This window comes from Furipterus horrens, unplaced genomic scaffold (genome assembly GCF_987537825.1).
Source record: "Furipterus horrens unplaced genomic scaffold, mFurHor1.1.pri manual_scaffold_6, whole genome shotgun sequence".
Lineage (NCBI taxonomy): Eukaryota > Metazoa > Chordata > Mammalia > Chiroptera > Furipteridae > Furipterus > Furipterus horrens.
In genome coordinates this window covers 157,614,336-157,638,876 of record NW_028327176.1, presented here as the reverse complement: position 1 = coordinate 157,638,876, position 24,541 = coordinate 157,614,336, and the positions used below count along the sequence as shown (strand labels likewise).

The 24,541-nt window shown below is 39.5% G+C and overlaps 1 protein-coding gene across 1 annotated transcript in view; it reads left to right on the top strand.

The window, feature by feature from the left end:
- Positions 1-234: 234 nt before the first annotated feature.
- Positions 235-24,541, top strand: part of MAN1A1 (mannosidase alpha class 1A member 1) — a 150,027-nt gene continuing 125,720 nt past the window's right edge. The window contains exons 1-2 of the mRNA XM_090279800.1: positions 235-479; positions 734-1,600. Of these exons, the coding sequence (XP_090135926.1) occupies positions 980-1,600 (621 nt within the window). The 5' untranslated portion in view covers positions 235-479; positions 734-979. The remainder of the gene's footprint in view (positions 480-733; positions 1,601-24,541) is intronic.

The window sequence follows — 24,541 nt, the reverse complement described above, 5'->3', positions numbered from 1 at the left end:
TCCCCACCACCGCCACAGCAACCCGCCTAGCGCCTCTGGGACCAGCGACCTCCCCACCCCCTGCCGGGCCGCCTGGAGGCTGCGCTTCCCGTAAACTCCCCGCCCTGCGTGGCCCCCACCCCGCCTCGGCCCTGCCCCCGAGGGACCCTGAGCGGCGCGTGATTGGCCTGGCCGCGCCATCACTCTCCGGTCGCGTCACCGCCCCCGTTTCCGACCGCCAGGAGACCGGCAGTGGTGTTAGTGCTCTCGGGGCAACGGCAGAGGGCATCGTGTTTTCCTGCTCCCTCCCGTTCGCCCGCGGGTCGGCGCGCTCACCTATCCGAGCGGGGACCGGTGCTGCGGGGCTGCGGCGCTGCAGCGCTGTCAGGCTGCAAGCTCAGCCGCCGCCTGGGAAGCAGAGGCAACTAGTCCCAGTCCGAGATGGGGAGAGGGCGAAGTTGACGGGTCCCCCACCCACGCTGTTCTCCTCCTGCCCCCAGGTGCGCTACTCTCCCCAGGAGGTGCCCGCACACTGCCCTGCCCCAGGTGTGCGCGGGACACCCCGCCCCCTGAGACCCGAAAACTTCACCCCAAGTCCAAAGAGTGGACTCGAGGACAGTGCCCGGAGTCGGACTCCTAACTCCGAGCAGGGGGAGCTGTCCTGGAGGCTCGCCCCTCGGTCGGAGGGCGGAGACCCGCTGGAAACTTTTATCGCCATCATCGTGATTACATTTTACTGTTTCTCTCCCCGCAGAGGCTGCAGCCAGCTGTCTGTCGCGCTTGCTTGTTTGCCAGCAGAGGCACCTCAGGAAGAAGACCCAGAGGGGAGTTGTTTGCCCAAGGGATACCTACAGACCAGCCGAGGGGTTTGGGCGGCCTGGATGCGCAGGACCCAGCCCCGCAGCCGCTGACGCCGGGCGGCGGCGAAGTTTGGCTGCTGAGCGGCGGGGCGCAGGGCCACTGGACAGCGGGCAGCCCGGCGGCCGCGACGGCGGGAGCGATGCCGGTTGGGGGCCTGTTGCCTCTCTTCAGCAGCCCCGCGGGCGGCAGCCTGGGCGGCGGCCTGGGCTGGGGGCTCGGCGGCGGCGGCGGCAGCAGGAAGGGGTCAGGCCCCTCCGCCTTCCGCCTGACGGAGAAGTTCGTGCTGCTGCTGGTGTTCAGCGCCTTCATCACGCTCTGCTTCGGGGCGATCTTCTTCCTGCCCGACTCCTCCAAGCTGCTCAGTGGGGTCCTGTTCCACTCCAGCCCCGCCCTGCAGTCCGGCGCTGACCACAAGCCCGGGCCCGGGGGGCGCGCTGAGGACTCCGCCGCAGAAGGGCCAGCCCGACGCGGCGAGGAGGGCGCGCCCGGGGACCCCGCGGCCGCCCTAGAGGACAACTTGGCCAGGATCCGCGAAAACCACGAGCGGGCTCTCAGGGAAGCCAAGGAGACCCTGCAGAAGCTGCCCGAGGAGATCCAAAGAGACATCCTGCTAGAGAAGGAGAAGGTAGCCCAGGACCAGCTGCGTGACAAGGACGTGTTAAGGAGGCTGCCCCCGGTGGATTTCGTGCCCCCCATCGGGGCGGTTGGCGGGGAGCCGGCCGACGCTGCCATCGGCGAGAAGAGGGCAAAGATCAAAGAGGTGAGTGCACCGTGCTAGAAATCCCTCCCCACTCGCTGTGTTTTTTAAGGGAGAAACAGCAAACCTTTGAAACTCTTAATTCTGTAACATTATGGTGTAAGGGGCACATGGAGGTTTACCACCTGCACCAGGTATAGTGTCAAAGACCCTTTCGTTTTCCTTTTTTTAGTATCATAATAGATGTGGCCAGTTACCATCTGAGATGGAATCCCGTTGCTTTTAACTTGTATGCTCAGGTGAGTGCAAGCCACACGAGATCGGTGTTAAATACATGGGCAGGTGGTGTGCAAACCTGTTCTTTCACTGGCTGATACGGTTAATTGTCCCTGAGAACAGCGACGGTGAAGGTCCCAAACAGCCACAATAAGACTTGGACGTGGCTTTGAAATGAAGCTTGCATGTGAAAGCTAAACATCAATCAAGCCTTAAGAAAAGGTTCTGACAGCAAGCCAGCACACCCCAGCGTTCAGTCTGTGGCCCCATTCTGCCAGGTGGCATCCTGCGTGTACTTACAGACTATACGTAAAGGTAAAACTTGAGAACTTACTATCATAGGGGCACACTCTTGTTTAGTTTTTTAAAATTGAAAAAGCCAAACCTACTGCCTCTGGCATTTCCAGTGTAGTCAGAAAAGAAGTATTTCATGTGATGCAACAGGTTTGCCTCCACAGCAGCACAGTGATGACAGACTTAATCTAGGACAAACATGCACTTTGATAAGTCTTTCATAATTCCTTTCTCGTTATTTTTGTGTGGAACTGGTAACATGTGGTTAGATCATGACTGGCTTAAAGCTAAAGAGGACCTTTAAATAATTTTACACTATCGTTTTAAAGAGGAACGTCGAACAGCCCAGAGCCCTGGAACCTCTTATTGACTGAGTCAGGACTTAAAACCTGACCTCCTCCTGGTTACCTGTCACCAGGCATGTGGACATTCCTCTTTCCACAGCTACTCTCCTATGTAAAATTATACCAGCCTGAATTTTTACACAGTCCAAGGGCTGTAGGAACCATATTAAAAACATTTCATCTCAAATCTTGATTCAGATTGCTAAACTACATTGTGAATGGAAGTAATATTTTTGTCATTTTTTTTAAATTCCAGAGTCTCTGAAAATAAACATTGTGTTTCGACTTTTGGTTAGATAATCAGGAGAATAAGCTTCCTGATTCCCCCATTTTCAGACAGTAAACTGAATTTTGAGGTGATGAAGAGATATTTAGCTTCAGTGGCTGCAGAATGGAGGCAGCTTGATTGTCATAGGATTTGTGACTTTATTATAAGACCAGATGAATTTTGGTAAGCCGTAACTGAGCAAGTTCAAGTGGATTTGGGTCCCTTTCAGTTGACACTTGCCTTCATCCCCTCTGTGCACATAGCTTCCTTCCATAGCCCATCAGCCTTTCTGCTTTGAGTTCCTTCCTGGGGTAGAAAAGCCTTCTAAACTTGGAGGAATGAATTTTACTCCCCCTGACAACTGTCTAGCAGGTTCCCTTTCCCATCAAATTCTGTCAGGGCTTCCAAACCAGGAAGGTGGAAAAAACTACTTCTCACCAACCATCTCCCTACTGTCTTCATCCCAGCCTCCTTAAAAATATTCCCTCCAAACCCCTAGGTAAATTAACTCCAAATCTCTATCTGCTTATATTTCCCTTAAGTTTGAAGCAGTGTGATTCACATGTCTCATGCTGCTAAATTCCTATGAGCTGCCAGTTACTGTCCAGAGAAATTACTTTAGATACTAAAGATGCATGGATGTTAAAAAGCTATTGGTACTGACCAATAGTAATTAAAAGTGCATTTAGAGCAAAAGCAATGGGACAATAGCAGTCCATTCAGGACAGCATATTAACTGTATGCATATCTGTTCCTATTAGATCCATGTTATCTATGTCTCTAAATCAAAAGGTCTCAATTAACCATGTAAAGGAAATTTATATAGTGGTCTGTGTCCATGTGGTGTTAATATTGTAGCACCTAGAAGATGTTTTGAAATTGTCCAGTCTGGCATAAAGTGGTGGAACTGAAGATGTTCTTTAAATTTGATGTTCTGAGAACTCAAAAAAAAAAAAAAAAAAACAGCATAATTAGCTTCAGCATTTAGTCAGAGTCTAAAGGGAAGAAATGGGTTATGGTTTTTCATTAGATTAGTTCAGGCAGATGTGTTCCTTTATAAACCAAAAGAAAGAAAAGTAACTCATGCTATTCTAAAACTGGGCTGAAAATGTTCAGTTTTAAAGAGAAAAGAGGGACTTTAATTTTACACATTTAGATTCAGTTTCAGGCCCCACCATGGATTCCTTGTCATGGACCAATAGATCTTTATGGATCTTTGTCTTGTTTTTCTCTTTATCAAACCTATATTTTATAGTTCTCATTATATTTTTGGGTTCTCTATCATACATGAATGTACTAATAGTGTTATAGTAAAATTAAAAGATATAGGCATGTCTAATATTTTGAGAGCTTAGACTATAATTTCTGAGCCAAACTTTTATTTTATAAATTGTTTTTTTAAAGATAGCAATATTTTTATATTGCTAATACAGTTTGTATTACTGCTACTGTGGTAAATTTTTAACAAATTTGTGCCTAGAGGAGACAGTCTGTAATTTCAAATAGAGGCTACCTAGTCCACTTCACAAAAAGTACTGCTTTCCAATACTTATTTGCTGGATGTTAAATCTTGATGTAAAACTTAAATTGAAATTAAGACACCCCTCCATGGTAACTTTGTGAATAAATTAACTCTGGAATTTCCCTAAAATTTATCATATATAAAACATGTTATATATATAACATATTTTCATTAGTTCGATCTTTAAAAAATTGTACTCAAGTTGTTCTTAGCTTTAAAAGCAGTGTTAGAATAATGAATAACAAAAGTTCAAATAGCACCATGGAATTTTTTTTTTTAATAGTCAATTTCCCCTTCTACCCCAACTTTTTTTAAATTAGGAAGCTTGCTTTTTTTAATTCCCCACCAACCTAAATGTGGTGAGGTTTGAGGGATGATTAGCCAGCTTGGGGTCTATCAGGTAAGGCTTTAGGACCTAGCAACTCTGGGGTCACTGCTGGCCTATTTGGGTTTCTCAAAACAAGCTTTAGTTTTCTTATTACGGACATATTGATATAATCATAAGTTTAAAGAAAATTTTCATATTGATGGCTGATAGTTAAAATACATTTTTGATGTTTTTGAGTCTATAATTTATACTAACTTGACAATTAACCCTTTTATTAAAGATCAGACATAGAAATAATCTACCTTGGCAGATTAAAATAATACACTTTTATTTTGAAATTTAACTTTCCAGTTTATTTTTATATATGGGTAGTTCTGGTGTGGAAAATAATTTTTGGAAAATAATACAAGCCACAATTTGAAGACCTGGCACTGAAGGAGCTTACTATATACCCTTGGGTTGTTACCTTGTCTGTTTTGCTCACCCTGCTGTGAAACACACACATTGAATACGGGTGAATGCAAGATTTCCCCATTCCTAGGACTTTTCCCAGAACAGGTGCATCATGTAGTGTTTGTTAAGTGTCTCTCTTTAACTACACATAGATGAATAAATTCAGATTTCAACAGTGTAAGTGCTGGAGTAGATGCTTACTATCGAACATTAATATAAGAAAGCAAGATTGTTAATGGGTAATCAATTATGTTCAGCTTACTTTTCTGTAAACTACGGATAGTTTTCTGAGAGGAGTATCCTGTCTTCCTCTTATCAGGTAACAAGATTCATATAAATAAGCTATATTTAGGACTTAGAACCTAGTTCAGGATGCGAAAAGAGGTTAAAACAATGCATTTTTGAGTTAATGCACCTGTATTTCTTAAGTGAGCTAATAAACTAAACCATTTTGAGAAATTTATCCTACTATTTCATATGCATAATAAGTGTCTTTGTATGAGATCTGAATTTGTGAGAATTAAGTGGAGAACTTACATATTTTCCTTAAATTATTATATAGTTTATGGTAGTACAAATTCTTTAAGAGAGTTTGAAGCATGTGTCTCAAGGTCCAAGGGGAGGAATACCTACAGGTCTGTGTGAATGAGGGGGACTAAATATACATGCATACCTTAAAGGTGTCACTGGTTAGGTTCCAGACCACGGCAATAAAATGAGTATCACAGTACAGTGAGTTGTAGTCTTTTTTTCTGGTGAAAGGTCTTGTCTTCAGTTGTTTTCTTTTTTAAAAAGTAACATCTGTGAAGCATAATAAAGCAAAATGCAGTAAAATGAGGTATGCCTGTACACAGGCAGACAAAACTGCCCTGGATCCAGCTTATACCCGATAGCCCAGTAGAGAATCTGCAGCCTTTTAAGTTCTTTATAACCTACAAAACCATAAAAATGTATATTTTTCAAAGGTGAGCTATGATTGGTCAAAATAGAAGCAGCCATTCTATGAGCTCCGTAGATACTATGAAATGCTTTTCCTGTAAGTACACAAAAATGATGAAGGAGAAACCAGTGTTTTAATAGCTTAAGGATGAGATCCTTTCTTCAGGGAAAGTTATGTCTTGACTTTTTCCTCAGCGTCACTAGCCTAGTGCCTTGTTTAGTGTTAAGTATGTGATTGAACTACCTCTAACCCCATCCCCCCAACACAGTATTCCTAAATCTATTTAAAGGTCCTTTACACAAACTCTGAAAATTAATTTTTGTTACCAACAATATGCCACAAAAAATTGTAACTGATTTTTGAAAGTAAATATATGCTTTGAGTCATAAAGTATTATATTTGGATGAGACCTTAGAGATAGTTCAGCTTGTTCATTGTACAGTAGGGGGACCACTGAGGCCCAAAGATTGTTCTGGAAATCATGTTGCCACACAGTTAGTGGTAGAGTTGAGTTGAGAATGGAAGCCCTATCCTTGGTGAGTGTTGCTCACTGTCCTGTCATAGCTTACCTCCTAAATAAAATGCCAACAGAGTGCATACATTGATTGTCCATATTAATTATTTGCAGACCCTAATATAGAGTAAGTATAAATAACATAAAATATAATCTTTCAGAATTGTAAACTTGTCCTCGTATTAGTTAAGGTATATTACCTATAGTAATTTTTAAAAAAATCTTACTAGTGGTAGGACTTAGAAGATTTTGTCTTCCTAAAGGTTCCCGAGGAAATTTGATAGACTTTTTTTTTTACAAAAATCTGTGCAGGAAGCAGAGGCATCTGTAATCATCCAGTTGGGCATTCTTTACAATGAGAGGTGAGGAAAAAAGGTGGGAGAAAAGAAGAAAGGAGAGGTTGCCTAGAGAAGAAGGCTGTGACGATGTGGAGACTCTTTCAAACTATATAAAAGGACATGTTAATGTATATGCTCTTTTATTTTTAATTTATTATAGTTGACATACAACATATATTACTTTTAGTTGTACAGCATAGTGATTAGACATTTAAAAACCTAACGAAGTAATCCCCATGGTAAGTCTAGTACCTATCTGTCACTATGCACAAGTATTACGATATTATTGGCTGTATTCTCTATGCTGTACATCACATCCCCATGACCTTTTCTAAAACTGGTAGTTTGTACTTCTATCTTTTTCATCCATCTCCTCACCTCTCCTTCCATCTGGCAACAATCAGGTTGTTCTCTGTAGCTATGAGTTGTTGCTGTTTTGTTTTTGTTCATTTGTTTTGTTTTTTGCATTCTACATGTAAGTGAACTCATTCAGTATTTGTCCCTCTCTGATTTATTTCACTTAAGGTAATACCCCTAAGTCTATTCATGTTGTCTCAGACAGCAAGATTTCATTCTTTTTTTATTCACGAGTAACTTTCCATTGTGTGTGTATGTGTGTGTGTACCACACCTTTGTACATACTCTTGGCACTGCACTATGTGTAACAGAGGAATTGATAGTTAACCTGAAGGACCATATTTTTTAAAAAGTAGCCATACATTTAAAAATTACACCAATCTGTAGACTGTTCATTCTAGGAGCACACTGTTCTCTCTTCACCCAAATAGGTTCTTCACCCAAATAAGTTCTGGAGATTTTCTGGATGCCCTTACCTTCCCCAGCTCCATCCATTTGTAGCAATAGGTTGGTAAGAAGGGCTGGTTCTGAAGTCCCATGCCCTGGGTCTGAATTTGGCCTCCTTCATTTACAAAGTTTGTGACCTTGAGGCAGCTTTTAAAATCTTTCAGAGCTTCAATTTTGTCATTTGTAAAAGGGGGGATAATCATAGTACCTGTTTTGTTGGATCAGAAGTGTTAAATTACTCCCCACACAAAGCACCTAGAATGGTATCAGGCATGCTGTGAGTATATATTAAATGCTACTTGCTTTTGTTACTGTGATTAGTCACTACCTAAAGCCATCAAACCAAGATTACATTGTTTCGTGTACTGTTTAATAAATCACGGATGTGGGTAATGAAGTTTCAAAAAGTTACCAAAAACACTTCAAATAAGTTTGATGCTTAAAGGGAGCAAGATGTCCTTTCCAAACAGCCATAATTTTATCGTGATACTGTCAACTCTGATTTTCTCAGACTACTGACAAATTCTAAAAATCTTTGTGTTTTTAACATTACATACTTCTTCAACTTCTATACTTTAGAATGTATGCAAAGAATTAATTTGTCTCTTTCTCACAGCCTAATGTGCTTGTACTGAATGCCATCTTTTCAGAGCAATCACAGTTCTTGAGTTACCTCCTTAAGCTTGGAAATTGGTCCCCAGAATAGAGAGAAAGATTGAGTAAAGTGCATTTTAACCTGTTTCATTTTTGGAGAAATGTTTTTAAGAAGTGAGAAGAAAATTATTTTAGACTTGGCAAAAATTTATATGATTATGATCAGTTCTATACTCACACTCAGTCTGTCACCTGATAGTCAAAAGTCATATAAATCAATTGTACTTTATAACTCAAATATTTTGGCCTTTTTTGGGGGGGGGGAGCGGGGGGGGGGCTTTGAATTTGGATTTATTAGGATTTCAGGCCCAGAAGGATCTCAGAGACTGAAGACCAGTACTTACTTTATATATGAGAAACAGAGCCCATGAGCTGTGAGATCCTGGAGATGAAGGTGGGACCTGCCTCCTAGTGCCCAGGCCTTGCTAAATCTATGGTGTCTCCACTCTAATGGCCTGACTCCACCTCCTGCTCAGCCCTGAGTGGTAGGCTGGCAACAGAAGCTCCATTGAGACCATCCTAAGGAGAGATGAAACATCTTTGCTGGGCAAGGTATTACCTGAGAAAGCAATACTAATTCCTTTGCTCTGAAGAATGCAGCTGCTCTGCCCCACCCCCACTGAGTCCTAATAAAGACTTCTGTGATCCTTAGGTGCTTCAAAGAAAACCTAATGAGATTAAGGTTTAAGAGTATTTAAAAGTGGCAGTCCTCTTTTCTGTCAGGATCCTCTGGCAGTTGCTTTAGGTGCTTTAGAGCCCAGAAGTCCTGTAGATAATTCAGAGCAGAGATAATAAAATTAAGAACACTAGTAGGTGTCCTTTGTAACTATAATGCCTCCCTCACTTCCTTTTTTGTCAGTTCATTTGTCTCCCTGGCTCTTAAGCTTATCAAAGGCCCAGTCCCTGTTTTTCTCCACCACTTTCTGATCACTCTTGCACTACATCCTTATGTTACAGTGACATTCAGGCCACATTATAATATGAACTTTCAAACTTGCAGTTTTCCATGTATTTATCTGTGGGTCTCCCATTAGATTACCCTGCCTCCAGATCTTAGTGTGAGAAGAGGCCTGGAAGTGAGGGGCCAAAAACCTGCTGAAGGGCACCAAGTCCTTCAAGGGGTGGTGTAATAACACAGCACGCTACACCCTAAATCGCTGTTGAGACACCTGGGCCAGTCATATATGAGAAATGGCGGGGCAATAATTGGTGTACACAGAGACCATGAGCTGAAATCTCCATATCTGCCAAATCCTTGTCATTGAATGGTCTTTTCAAAGTCCTGTCGGGAACCCTTGATTCCTCAGGGACTAGAGAGTCAAAAGGTAGAAGGCCAGGGCTCATAGCCCACACTGGCGGTAGTCCTGTCCAGTTTTCCTGAGCTGAGGTTTGGGATGTGACTGGTGGGCCCTCGTTCCTCTTCAGTAAGATCATGTGCTGGACTACTGAACGTGAAAAGGGGCGTTTCCTCCCTGTTTATCAGGGTGTAAGGCAAAAGAACAGCCCTGTGGAATGATGAAGGCAGAAGAGGAGTGCGTGCCCAATTTCAATATCTCATTCCCAGCTCCCCAAAATTTTACCATCAGGGCCTCCGTTCCATTGAAGTATTGATTCTTAAAGGCTGCTGTTGCAAGTGTATCACTGAAATTGCCCAGCAAAAATTGTCATACTTTGAGATCTGTCTTAGCAGAGGTGAGAATATGTTTGTAGAAGAAGTAGGCATCTTTCATCGTGTTATTTCATTATAAACTAATGCTTGCTTAGGAAAGAGTATTTTAAAAGTACACAAGAGTAGAAAAAAGAAAAAAATCCTTCATAGTTCTATCAACTCATTCACAAGTAGTGGCAACACTACACCCACCCCAGCATATAGGTTATTTCTTTCTACAGTTGTGACCACACTATATATACAGGTTTTTTTCATTTTCTTCTAAAATGTCATTGTACAATTGTATACTATATGGGGGGGGGGGGCATCCTAGTTTTTTAACCATTCCCTTGGACCTGAATAATTAATTATTTTCAGTTTTGTGTTTTTATTAAAAAATGCTGAGACAACATGTTTGTCCATTAAGTTTCCACCTCATTTTTCATTGCCACCACCCACATAAGTAGGACTTCCTTTTAAATTTCTAAAAGGGAAGTGAATGGATCAAAGGATCATAGTACATTTTGAGGAATTACTTTCCCAAAACAATTTATACTTCCACCTATAATATAATGAATGTAGTCTATTGAATCTTTATTAATTTCATAGGTGATGAAACCGTATTTTGCATATGTAATTTGCCTCTGAGGAACGTTTTCTCCTATTTTGGTTGACTAGCTGCATTTCCTTATTGTGAGTTGTATAGAACAAGTAAGTTTTTAAGGGAGCAGGACTGGGAAGAAGGCAGAGCTTGGAGGCCTATTGGGCGTGGTTATCAGAGAAGCTGGTTCTAACATGGCTGGTCTCAAAAGAAGTGAAGACGTGAAAAGCAATAGAGAGCATTTCATTTTTTAAAAAACTTAACAAAATTTGCTTCTTGCCTGGGTTGATACCTGGGATAAAAACTAGCCTTTATTGATAGAAGCGTAGTAGTTGCTTCTTATTCATGGAGGTACTTTCAAGACCCCCCCAGTGAATGCCTAAAACCATGAATAGTACCAAACTTAAACTATGGTTTTTTCCTAGACATATATACCTTTTAACTTAAAAAAACACTGTATCTGTATGTTTCTCTTTGGCATAGCTGAATTGCCAGCGTAACTACTCTTGTGCTTTGGGGCCATTTTTAAATAAAATAAGGGTTACTTGAACACAAGCACTGCAGTACTGTAACAGTTAGTCTAAGGGGTTCCAGAGCGTGTACAGCCTCCATACCCTGGACAAATGGATGTGATTCACACCAGGGTCAGAGCAGGTGAGACATATTATCATTTTATCACACTACTCAGAAGAGCACACAATTTAAAAATATGAATTGTTTATTTCAGGAACTTTCCATTTAGTAAGTTTTGAACTGCAATTGACTTAGGGTAACTGGAACCACAGAATAAGGGACAACCACTAAAAACACCTTGGAATAGCTCTTTTAATGAAGGCTAAGCTTCCATTGTCTTAGCTTCATTGTTAACTTATAGTTGGTTTTGCATCAGATATTTGAGGAAGGTGTGGCATCTCCGGAGATTTGGAGAGGAGGGGAGGGATCATTCTCTTTTTAGAATTCATCAGGATAGTTTTGTATTATTTTAAGGTTATAGTTGAAGATCAAAAATAGTCCAGATAGAATCTCAGAAGTGATTTTAGTGATACCAGAAAATGGCAAGTCTTCCAAAGCTAAATTCTTAAGGAAGAAAATTAGCCAAAAGGAAATCATTCATAAGACTTCATAGCAATAACTCTGTACATCTTTATGTTTGAAGGGGCAGACTAATCTTTTGTAAATAGGTTAGAGGCCTTTAGTTTTTCTTTTTTAAATAGGGTAAATGTGCTTTTTATGTAAGTATTTTATTTTAGAATAAAAGAAAAGCATGATTTGCTTATGAAGTTTGGGCTTAATTTTTATTTTACTTGATTTGATTTTTTGCTAATTCCTCCTAATAATTTGTTTTTAGTCCTGCTTTTTTAAGAGAGTGAAGAACTGCACATTTCAAAATGCATTTATAGTCTGACCTTGGTTAGTTCATAAAAGTCTGCCACACATCAGAACTCTTTAAATTTGGCTTTGAGACTACATTAACATGGTAAATAATGATTGACATAAATGTACTATATTATTTTTATAAATTATGGTTTGAGAAAATAGTAATTTTGCAGTATTTAGGATGCTGTTCTCTAAGACATGTATTTTTGTAATCAGCTAGCAGTGTAGCATGGCAACTACAGATTTTCATCTCTTAGTTATAAATGCCTCAAACAGTTCATATTGCATTTTCAGGAGTTATTAGCCTGAGTCAGCAATTTTATAAGGCATTCTTAATAAATGTAAAAGGAATTTTATGTAGTTTTAAAAAGTATATTTTGTAATTGGCATGTGCTAATGCTTTGTGTGCATTCACCCATATTAGGCATATTTTGGTTAGTGTTCATTACTTAATCCTCCCAAAGGTTACTTAGCGTAGAGTGTATGATGAACTCAGTAGCTTTAAAAAAAAAAGTGGAGGGGACAATATAAAGAGCATTAAAAAATGAAGATTTATTAACTACTGTTGAAACCTGCTCTAGCAGTTAGGGTGAATAAAAATGATGATTAATTAAGTGTTCTAGGAGTAATAAGATAAAATTGTAGCATTGGTTGGAAGTACATACTTCTGTTTTCTCTCACTCCAAGAGTACAGAATTTCTGTGACATTGGCTCTTCATAGCCATGAATCTGTTCAGGGCTACCATGTTGAGCTGGAAAAGGAGCTTTCCCCTTGTTCACCTATCAGGTCAGCTAGCCCTGGGCCTTGTCCATAGTATGACCTGGTAAATACTTGTTGAGTGAATATGGTTTTTAAAACAAACATACTAAGAGTAATTACTCAGGTTAAGTGTGACAATCCCCACCTTTATATAATCACGTAATTCAAAAGTGGTATCCACTCATCTTTAGAGCCCCTTTTACCTATCCTCATGTCCTACAAGCCATTGTATTTTGAGGGATGACCTGAGTTTTTATACTTCACAGTGGGTGATTTATGAGCGCACCTGCCCACACCATGCTGCTGAGTATTCAGAGTTTTTGACCAAAAACGGCATGACCCCCATGCCTCACTCTCCTTATTCACCTTATTTTGCCCCAAGGAACTTTTGTTTTGTATCCCCAGATGAAAAAAAAGTCCTTAATGGGAAACGTTTTGCCATTGTGGAAGAGGTGATACAAAAAAAACGGCAGAAGCACTAAAAGGCATCAAAAAAGAGTTCAAAAACTGTTTTGTGCAGGGGAAAAACATCTCAATAGGTGCCTAACATTAAATGGAGAGCACTTTGAAGGTGACTGAAGTTTAAATATGTTTAAGAATAAATACACAGTTTTTTTATAAATTCCATTTTTTGGGTCTCCCCTCATATGCTTTCCACCCATTTGGCATGTAGTAGCCATCCTGGTTACTAGCTTGACTTTTCCTGTACAGCAGTGCTGGTACACTTTTATTATAGTGTATTGTAAATAATTGTTCTATTTTATTATTAGGTAATCTTACTGTGATTTATAAATTAAACTTTAGATACATTAGTATAGGAAAAAACATAGTGTATATGGGGTTTGATAATATTTTCAATTTCAGGCACTCACTGGCATAGGGGTCTTGGAATGTATCCACTGTAGATAAGGAGGGCTACTGTGTATGATTTTAATTTAAGTAAAGTCCTCGTTCATTTCTGTCCATTATTACCTAGAGTTGTGGACAATATTTAATAAGAACTTTCTTTTTCTTACATTTCAATTTTATATATAATACACTCAAAGGTTTTTTTCTTATCATAGCAACAAAAGTTGAGGGACAATGGTGTTATAAGTAGTGCTAACAGTACCATACTGAAAGGAAGAATCATGGGTTAGTGAACTTTCCGCAAAAGAAATTAGAATTTAATAAAAAGTTTCTCTGTAATAAGGTATACTTTGAGAAAGAACCTTGGTCTTCTGTTTCCTAATTTAATATTGTTATCTCCTGACAAGTGCTATTTCTAAGAAACATTTGCATGGTACAGGCTCTATGGATTTTATGAATTTGCAAATGTTCCCTTTCGAATTCATTCTGTTGATCGCTATTAGATTAATCTTCTTAAAACGTCATTTCTCTCTTGTTGCCCAACTCAGAGGTTTTAGTGGGCCTTCATTTCCTATGGAGAAACTATTCAAAGGCTCACCTGGAGAGCATGTTAACAGATTGTTGGGCTCTGCCCCCAAACTTTCTGATTCAGTAGGTCAGGTGGGCCGCAGAATTTGCATTTTTAACATGTTCCTAGGTGATACTGATGCCGCTGGTCCAGTGACTAGAGTTTGAAAAACATTGCTCCGAAACAAAGTCCCAACTGCTTAGGCTGACATTCGTAGTCTTCTAACAAGTCTGTCTCCGTCTGCTTCTGGAGTCATTTCTCTTCAATTAGGACAGACTCTGCTCTAGCTAACTTGCATAGTTACGGTCTCCAAAACACACCTAATTTATGGCTCTGCCTCATTGACTTGATTCCTCTCAAATGGAGTGTTCTTCTCACTTGCTCAAAATCCATGACCTTTATGAAGCTTTCTATCACATTCCAGCCTTTACTGATCTTGCTTTTCTCCAAATTTCCGCAGGATTTATTTCTTTGTCTTTGGCCCATGTGTTGCTAACTTCATGGGCATGTATTATCTTCCAAGCAGACCCCCAAAGTGTGGAGACACCTTTTCCTGTCTCATAAGTTCATGGCCCAGAATTTAAAAGTGGAAGGCAGTTTCTCTTAAATATAACCAAAATGAAAAACAATTTAAATATATCACCAAAATTCTAGTCAGACTGTGAGGCAATGTGGCCGACCAGAAACACCTTTGAACCTCCCTTTCCACATCTGCAAAACGGAGCTAATAATCCTCTTTTGCAGAGTTGTTGTAAGAATTAAAGTAGAAAATGTATGTGACTGTCAGCACAATGCCTGGCATGTAGCATATTCAATAGAAAGCATTAGCAACTAAGGATTGATTCAAACAATAGCTTGGACTTTTCTTAAGAAAAGGGGGTTTCATAAGTAAATGGATTCAAGAAGTCATTTCCAGGAAAGAAAAGAAGTTTTGGCTGCAGTATTGCTGTGTTAACCAACAGTTTGTATTGCTGTTACCACCTTCTGTAGTTGTTGTTGCCAAAATTCCTACTTCCTGTGGCAGGAAAGTAAGTCTTTTTTTTTTTTTTTTTGCCTTATTTCAATTGTTATCTCATAGACATGATGGTCATCCTTAGGAAAACCAGGGAAAGGGTGTCCATTCATCAGTGCCCAGTTACATATGGCTTCCCGGCTGGCCTGCTATCACTCAAATACTCAAGTTTTTTTCCCCCCTCTGGTAGAAAGGAAAGAAACAGAGAAGAATGAAATCTGGAGAAATACCTTAAGGGCATAGAAGGAAATATTTTGTGAGCCAAGAACATTTCATTCATAGATAGCTACAGGTATAAATTTAGCTCAATAATTAGGCATATGGTGCTTTCATTTAAGAACTGTCTACACCCTTTGTGATAAGATCCATTGAATATTAGAGCTGCTGCAGCTTCAACTACTGTTGGGAGCAGAGATTCCTAATGCATTTAGAACAAGAATTGAAGAGTGAAATGGAAAACAGTTAATAATTTGTCCTTGGTTGGTTTTAATCTGCTTTTTATTAACTTTGTAGTTTATGCCTAGAGGATTAGATTTGGAAGCAGAACAGCAACTAATGCTCTAAAAGTTTACTTTTACTGGAACATTATATTCTTAAAGACTTTCTGAAGAACATTTTGGCTGAATTTAGTCTTAACATAAGAAATGACGACATTTTTATGATTCATCCTAAAATAATAGAAAGCTTTTGATCTGTGGTGTTATTTTTAACTTTTAAGTTATTTCATGTTAGAATTCAAAGTAGGATTTATTTAATAAAAACTGATTAATATGGAGACATAGTCTTCCCTGGCTACAAGTATCTTTTAGTCTTCTTTAGCCCCCATCCCATCTATTGTTTTCATATCAGAATTTTAAATCTGCTTTCCACTGATGGTAAAGAAAATAGGAAAAATAAAAATCAAAGGTTATTTGCATTTCCCATGCCTTGTCAAATGTTTCTAAGATTGATTGAAAACAAATAGACAACTGTAATTTTATAAATAGGAAAGAGTCTTATTCTAAGATATATATTCCAAGATAAACTGAAATGCAGATTTAAAAACAGTTGCACTAGGTGGAGAAGTAGGGAAAAGTTAGATTCTGTTTAACTAGTTCTTCCTTAATGCTTCTTTAATACATTGGAATATGCCTGTAAGTCGTGTATTTGCTTCTGTGGTTGTAGTTCTCCACCCACCTGTGATCTAGAGAATTACACTCTAGGTTTTTATAAGGTAAAGACACAAGAATTTAGGAATTGAGGTTTCTTTAGGGACTAAGAAAAGGTTTGACAAACTCTATTATTAGGTCTGAGTTAACCAGTTTTAGATTCCTCATTAGGAAAACTACTATAGATGCATGTACTCTTGACTAGTAAAAGTTTTGACCTAAATCCTCTACTTGGACTTGAACGTGGTACGTGAGGGTTAGGATTTTATAATCATATATGCCACAGGTCATCAGGTTTTCTTAGCTTAATTTAGTGATCTTTTTCTGTCACCCTTTTTTTTTTACCCTTATCTGTTCATCTTTCATTTGGTCATGTTTTCTGCCAGAGAGAGGTACGCCAGTGACACAAACGTAGAGAGCAGAAGAGTAGCAGATGTGGGAACGAACATGTCAGATTACTTAGTAATCAAGAAGTGACTCTGGTTAGCAGGGACTGAGCCGCTCTCTCGCTTCCTGGAACCTTGAGAGGTGAATTCTTAGACATTGGCACTGACAGATCACCTTTTCCCGGACCGCTGGACACTCGCTGCTACATTTTAGAATTCCTGAGGGGGAAAGCTGTCTGGTTACATGATTGGTTAGTGTATTTGGAGGCCTTTGGTTCTCAGTGGAATTGCTCAAAAGCTACCTCAGGAAGGGAATGCCTTTGATTGATTTGAAATCTCATGCATCACTGTAGTGTTGCCAGGGTTTCCCATAACACTGGGAGATTTTTGTAGGTAGCACTTTCAGGAGCTGATCTGAAGGTGGTAAACCAAACTGACAGGAAGGGAAGATTCTTCCTGCACCCCTAGGTGAGATCACTGCCTCTGTACTTCACTCTGGATTATTCTGTTTTCATAAACCCCAGAGGCACAGAACCCATTAGTGGGCATAAGTTGTATATAATGCACCCCAGAATTTTCCATCATTATATAACAAGATTCCAAGTTAGATATTTTTTAGAACAGAATTTGCTTTATTTAAAATAAGATTTTTATCTCTTAGTTGACTCTTAAACTTCAGCTATTGGTGTGCAGTTATATTTGGTTTATGCCCTGATAATTTTTTCTTAAGTTAAATAGAGGTGGTCAGTTAAGACCACACGTTTAATAAAAATTACAGCATGTCATTTATACTCCAAAATACGCTCCCTTCTTTCTCCCAATGTAATGCATGTTATTCTTCTTGTTCTGAGAATAGTCTTCTTAAGCTTGATCTAAATATAATTAAAGCAACCAAGAACTGGATGTTTACAATCTCATCTTAGCATAGATTTTTTTCTCCTTTATCTACAGTTTTAATTCTAGAGTGGTGAAAGTGTGAAAATAAGTAAAGCATATCATTTGTTGCATGTTTACTTCTTGTGAGGCACTATGCTAACTACTTTATATATATATAATCTCATTTAATTTTCAGAAGAGCACTGTGAAATTAGCATTGATTCCCCCCATTTTTACACAGGAGATTGAGGCCAGAAGGCTGAAGCACGTTGCCCCAAGGGTATAGAGACTCTGGGAACCTCCACTGGTGTTTGACAGTGGGTCCGTCTGGCTCCGTCACACTTCCTCCAACTGCCCTCGCTCCTGGTGGACACTCTTCAGTCCCCACCAAGCGCCTGCCTTAGCACTCTTGAGACTCATCCCTACCTTTATAAAGAATGAGACTGCTGTCTGAGTCTCTCCTTTGCCTGAGAAATAGGAGGGAAGCAGGGGCCTGAAGGTTGACACTATTTCCATCTCAGCTTGTGGCAAACAATGCGCTGGGGTGTTTGTTTATAACAATTCTGAAAGTAAAACCCATGATCATTTTGTTTGGAAAAGCTTCTCTTAAGAATAGTACAGTAGTCCCTCTCTATATCACGGTTTATTTATCGCGGCCTCACTGTATCGCGGGATTTTAAAAAATATTATATTTATGTATTTATCGCGGATTTTCCGCTATTTTGCGGGATTTTGCAGTACTGTATATGTATGGCGTTAAAGTTACGTAGGTTTAAGAGTGTAGAATATGTTTAAGAACATAAGTAGTGTTTATAAAAGTGTGGAAAAGATTAATAGGGAGTGGAAAAGGTTAATAAGGGACTGGGAATGGTTTATAAGTGTGTGGGAAGGGTTTATAAAGCCTTAAAATATATATAAGTACTAAAATAAATGTAAGGTTCCTACTTTGCGGATTTTCACCTATCGCGGGTGCATCTAGAACATAATACCCATGATAAGTGAGGGAATATTGTATTGCATGCAACATTAAGCACATATTTATTATTGTGTATTAATATATGTATATACACCTTAATGAAACATATATATATATAATATATACATGCTCAATGTGTGTGTATAATTATCTAAAATAATGCTTTAAGCATTAATGAAAGTAATTGGGAGTTCTGGAAAGCTGTGTAAATCAAAATGAAGAGAAAGAAGATAGTCTGAAAGAAAATAAATTTACTTCCTTTTCTCCCCTTATTCTTGGGGCCAATATAACTTTTAAATCTTAGAGGAGATAGTCTTGCAGTTATTTAATTTTTAAGTGAGATTTCATAAAGGATGACTATATTATCACAAATGAAACATGAATTTTAAATTCATAATGAGATATATTACCAAAAAAGATTCTGTGAATGAAAGTAATACACTGTTACTGACTTGACACTCATGCTTTATATAGAAGTGGCAACAAAAGCATATGGAACTGGTCGTAAGCAATGATATACCAGATAGTGTAACTCTAAAGTATATGCAAATGGGGAAATACAGTAATCATTTATATCCAAGTGTTTTTTTTAATGATCTTAGTATTATTTTTTTCTTAAGTAAATTAAGTTAAGAAACATTTCCAACAATACCCCTTCCAGAAATATTTAGAAGTACCATCCTGTGACACTGGAGAGATAAGAGTAAGCAAGACAGATGTAATAACTGCCACTCTGGAATCCAAAGAGTTTAAGAGTGAAAGGCCAGTGTGAACTCACAGGGTTTGTGTCCTTTTCTCTCTGACTTATTTCATTTAGCATGATACCCTAAAGATCCATTCATGTTGTTGCAAATTGTGGAGTATAAAACAAAAGAGTAAAAAACAAAACAAAACAAAAACAGACTTGTAGATAGGCACAACAGAATGATGGTTACGGGAGGGGTGGAAGAGTCAGGGGAATAAAACGGGTAAAGGGAGTCAAATACTGTATGCAGTAATGAATGGAAACTAGACCTTTGGTGGTGAGCCTATGAGTACTTACATGGCATGGGAAGGACGAAATGGAGTTAAAAACGGTGCTTGGGTTCTTGGTTTGCGCAAGGGGCTGGGCGAAGGTGGGTACCCAGATGAAAGAGAGGAGTGGAGAGGTGTCATGGGTTTAGTTCAGGGTGTTTTGCATTAGATAAGAAAGATGTCCAAGAGGAGAGCACCTCTTGTAGGCTGTTGGAAATAATACATTAAGCAGGGCAAAGAGAGGCCTAGAGTAAAGGTACTGGTCTTAAGACCATCAAACCATGGAAACAAATAAGCTCTCTCAGGGATACACTGTCCTATTAGAAGAGTCAGAGCCTAAGGCCTGAGCAACATCAACATTTAAAGGATGGTGCAGAATAAGAGACAACAGAGCAGGAGCCATCAGAAGCACAGGGAGTAAACTAGCAGAGTGTGGCACCCTGGGGCGTTTTTGGAGGCTTAATATTTTAAGGAGTGAGTGTCAGCAATCACGGGCTGCTGAAAGGCAAAGGAAGGAGAACTGGCCTTTGGATTTGGTAATAAGAAGGTAGAAAGTGGCCCCCTACTGGAGCATATTTAATGGCTTATTCTGGGAGAAGCCACACTTGCAGTGGAGGTGAGGAAGTACAGAGACAGCTCTTTGCAGAAGGCGATAGTGGATGTGACTGGAGAGGTGGGGTGGTAGCTGCAAGATGACAGGGACAACCAGAAGACTGAGTAGAGAAACTGATGGCTTGCTGGACACTGCTGAGCACACGCTTAGGGCTGGCAGCCATGGGTTTAGGATAGTTCCATCTGCTCATTTGTTTGATTTTTCTTTAGCAGGATTCAACCACTGACATATTTGGAGAAGGCAAATAAGTAAATTGTCCTAGTCTTGGGGTTTTCCTAAATTTGGAACATAGAGAAGACACATGGTCCTAAGTGCTTTTCTGTTTTTTTTTTTTTGAAAACCTGATACAAGTATCATTGGTTTCTGAGAATGTAAATCCACTTAGTTTCGTCTAAAGAAATCGGGGAGGAATATTTATTATAAAGATAAGAAGGTGCATCTCATGGATCCAGGTCAAGAAGTACAGAAAGACTTCACAAATCTGGAAGGCACCTGGAACCAGGACTGTTATTCCTCCAGTTTTTTACCTTGAGCTACTTAATCTTTTGTCTGTAGATATACCTGCTTTATTTTCTCCTCTGCAAACAAGCTTCTTCTGAATCAGTCCTCTAGTTTACATGGCCAATGAGTTTAACTACTAATAAAGGTTCTAAAAAGCATCTTAGAAATTCAATTCCAAATTCCCAAAATGGAAATTCTGACCCAGCTGCAGTTAGGTGTCTAACCAGCTATGGCCAAGGGAAGGGGTACTGATTTTTAGTAGCAGTGTAGTCACGGCACAGAGCCTCCTGCCTGCACAATGGCCTCCCACTACCTCTGCTGCACCCACCTGCGTTTATCTTATTGGAAGTTTCTTTGTTGTAGGACTACTTGTTAGAAGCAGATTGTCTGGGGTTCTGCTCTATAGTCACTATTAGAAACTTCTGCCTTCTTGAAACTACAATTTACCAGCATTAGCATTTTCAGATTGTTCTATTAACTCTGATACAAACATGCCTGCAAGATACGAGTACCAGAACCAAAGGTACCTCCCCTGAGATGTTTACTATTTAACAGCCTACAGTATTGCCGCTTCATAATGTGATGAAGTCCAAACACTTTCAATGTTAATGGTAACCAATTAAAACACACACCAGAATTCTACTTCCAATTTACAAAACAGCAGGTCTTAACATTCTCTTTTGAAATCCTACCTGTCCATCAAGACCCAACTTAAAATCTCATCGGTTCAACAAATTCTTACCAGTTTCTCTTTTCCTTCAGCAGAAAAAATTTGTCTCTCTGTGCTTTTTATGTCTTGCTTTGATTAATCCTCTATCATATATTTATTACATTTTTACTGTTAAAGGCAGCGTATTCAAAGGCAAAGAGATGAAAGAGCTCATGGTTTGTCACTTATTAACAGTTCAGCCCTGTGTAAGTACACAGTGCCTGTGAGCATTCATCTATAAAAGGGGATAGTAATGCCTACCTTTCAATGGCTGTTAGGTGCCACTGAGTGTATGGATGCAAAACCTTTACTTCCACTCTGATGCAGATGTTAATTATTTAGGGAAATAGTCTGGGGGTTGAAAGACCAGATTTCTAAACTCCATATGCCACTTGGTAATTCACAACATAGCAGTGAATGAGTTACTGTTGTTATTCCTCATCTCAAGGAGGTTGTGTGCTGTGTTAGTTTTCTGTCGCTGCTCTAACAAATTATTATGAAGACAGCATAAAACAATACAGATTAATGTCTCACAGTTCTGTAGGTCAGAGTCTAAGTGGGCTTATTTGGCTTCTCTGTACTGGGTCTCATAAAGCCAAAATCAAGGTGTCAGCAGGCCTGGGTTCTTACCTGGAGGTTCTGGAGGAGAATCCACTTAGAGGTTAATTCAGGTTGTTGGCAAAATTTAGTTCCTTGCAGCTGTAGGGCTGAGGTCCCATTTCCTTTCTGCCTGTGAGCCAGGAGCCTCTCAGCTGCTCAAGGCTGCCTGCACACCCTTCACATTGCCCCTCCATTCTCACACTGGCGACACCACATGAAGCGCTGTGACTCCCCCTTCTGCTTCACCTCTTCTGCCTCCAGATAAAGAACTGGCTCGCTTTTTAGAGCTAAAGTGACTAGATTGAGTCCACCTGGATAATCCAGGAATATCTCTGTATTTTTAGGTCACTTTAATTATCCTCATGCAACTTTCATTACATTTTCATTATACCTGCAAACTCTCATTTTGCCATGTAAAATAACATATTCACAGGTGCAGGGATTGGGGAGTCGACATCTTTGGCATGGGTAGGGGTGGGGTAGGGATTTCTACTTACCATGTGGGTACTATGTGCATGATGCAGTATGTGAAGCCAGGTGCAGTCCTTCACAAGCAAGAGCTACTCAACAGCCAGTTGCTGTGGTTTGTGATAAGGCCAGAAATGTTACATAGGATGTATTTCATGTCACGGATAACTGGTAGAGGTAACCCAAACCAAAAGAGGCCAGGTTTTATGGTCGTTCCTTTGTATAACCAACTGTAATTACTAAATGCAGGTAAATGGGAAAGAGAAACCAAAGATGTATTAATATGTGAAGAGTATGGATAAATAAGAATATTCTATTCTGCATTCTCAGAGCTTCTGTTGAGGCCTTACTGAATGCCTTTGATAAAGTATCTTATTTTAATCTCATTATTGTTCCTCATTTGCAAATGAGTATTTTGAACTCAATAGGGGTATATATAAGGTACCCAATATTATAAAACTACTAAAAATCTTGAATAAAAAATAGTTCTGATTTGTGTTTATTCTCCCCATCTCATAGCAGGTATAGTGTCAAAGTTAGGAGCCCAAACTCTGGAGCCATACTCCTTGGGTTTGACTTTCCTCAGCTACTTAAGTGTCCAGTGGGCAAGTTACTTAGCCTCTCTGTACCACAGTTTCCTCATCTGTAAAGTGGGGGTTACCGTAAGCCTTACTTTGGAGTTTTTATTGGGGATCAAATCGAATTGTGCCTATTGCATAGTGCTCTATAAATATTAGGATTATTATTCTAATTGCACAGTTCGTTTTAACCAGTGGTTTTCAACTGAGTCTATGTTGTCCCCCAGGAGACATTTAGCAATGTCTGGAGACACTGGCTGTCACATACAGGAGTGTGTGCTACAGTATCTGGTGGGTAGTAGCCAGGGATACTGCTAAATGTCCTACACGACAGTCCCCTACAACAAAGAATTAACCACCCAAAATGTTAGTAGTAACAGGGTTGAGAAACCCTGCTTTAAAACAATGGCTTTTTATGGTTTCGGTAATAACTTATTTGGAAATAAGATACTCATGTTTCATTAGTGACTTTTAACACTGAGAATATTCATGCCTGATAGCCATGGGGCTCTGAGTTCTATAAGCAAATAAAAAGAAATAACATTTTCCAGTGTTGAAAAGGAAAAACCTTTACTCTGTGTCTATTTTTATAGGTAACATAGATTTCACAAGTGTATGCTTAACCTCTAGAATACAAAATTAGGTTTTAGAAATACTCTGTTCTTATGAAAAATTGAGCGGAATTTCTAATTTTCTTAATCCAGTGAGCTTTCTTCTGGAGAGCCTAGGAAAAAAATTACTTGGGTTTGGGAACTTGCTATTACTACATATGTTGAAACACTTTAATAGTCAATATAATTGCCCATTACAGTTACCTATTTAAAATGTACCTACATTATAGTGCATGGCTTGGAAAGGCCTGACAAGTTTTCACCTGTGTCATTATTATTTCTGACTATTGTATAAGGCTTGTGTGTTTGCTGTCTTCACTCCCTCCCATCCCATTCTTACACATATCTAATATTTAGAATATTCTTTAACTACTTCTTTCTCTCTACCACTTACCTCTGTTACCTCCCTCTCAATTTAGCTATTTGAATTGTCTTTCTCACACTATCCCAGGCTCTCTATATCATTCTCATTTTTTTAGAATTTGTTCCTTTGATGATTTGGTCAGTTAGTCATCAACACCTGGATTACCACTGGGCACAGAGGCTGCTAGGGCTGACATCCTGGGAGGGAAAGACTCTGGGTGCATTCCCATACTTTCTTCTCTCATCAACCTGGAGAGACTGAGAACCAGGGAGCACAAACCAACAGCCTACAGTACTCTGGCATGCAGGGTACCAATTAGATGCTTAAAAATAATTAATAATTGATTGCATGGTATAGTTACTAAATATTGGTGAAATATATGATTGTGATCATATTATAATGGAAATAGGTCTTTTTTATTGCACTTAACAAATTCTTGGCTTACATAAATATCACCAAAAGGGAAGTATTAATTGGGGTGAGGGTGACATCCACTTTGTTCTTTCTGAGTCATTATGTTACAACTTTGAATCTTCAGGCACAAAGAGAAACATCCAGGCCCTTTATTTAAAAGGAACAAACAAAATGTTTTCCATACAAACCCTATCTG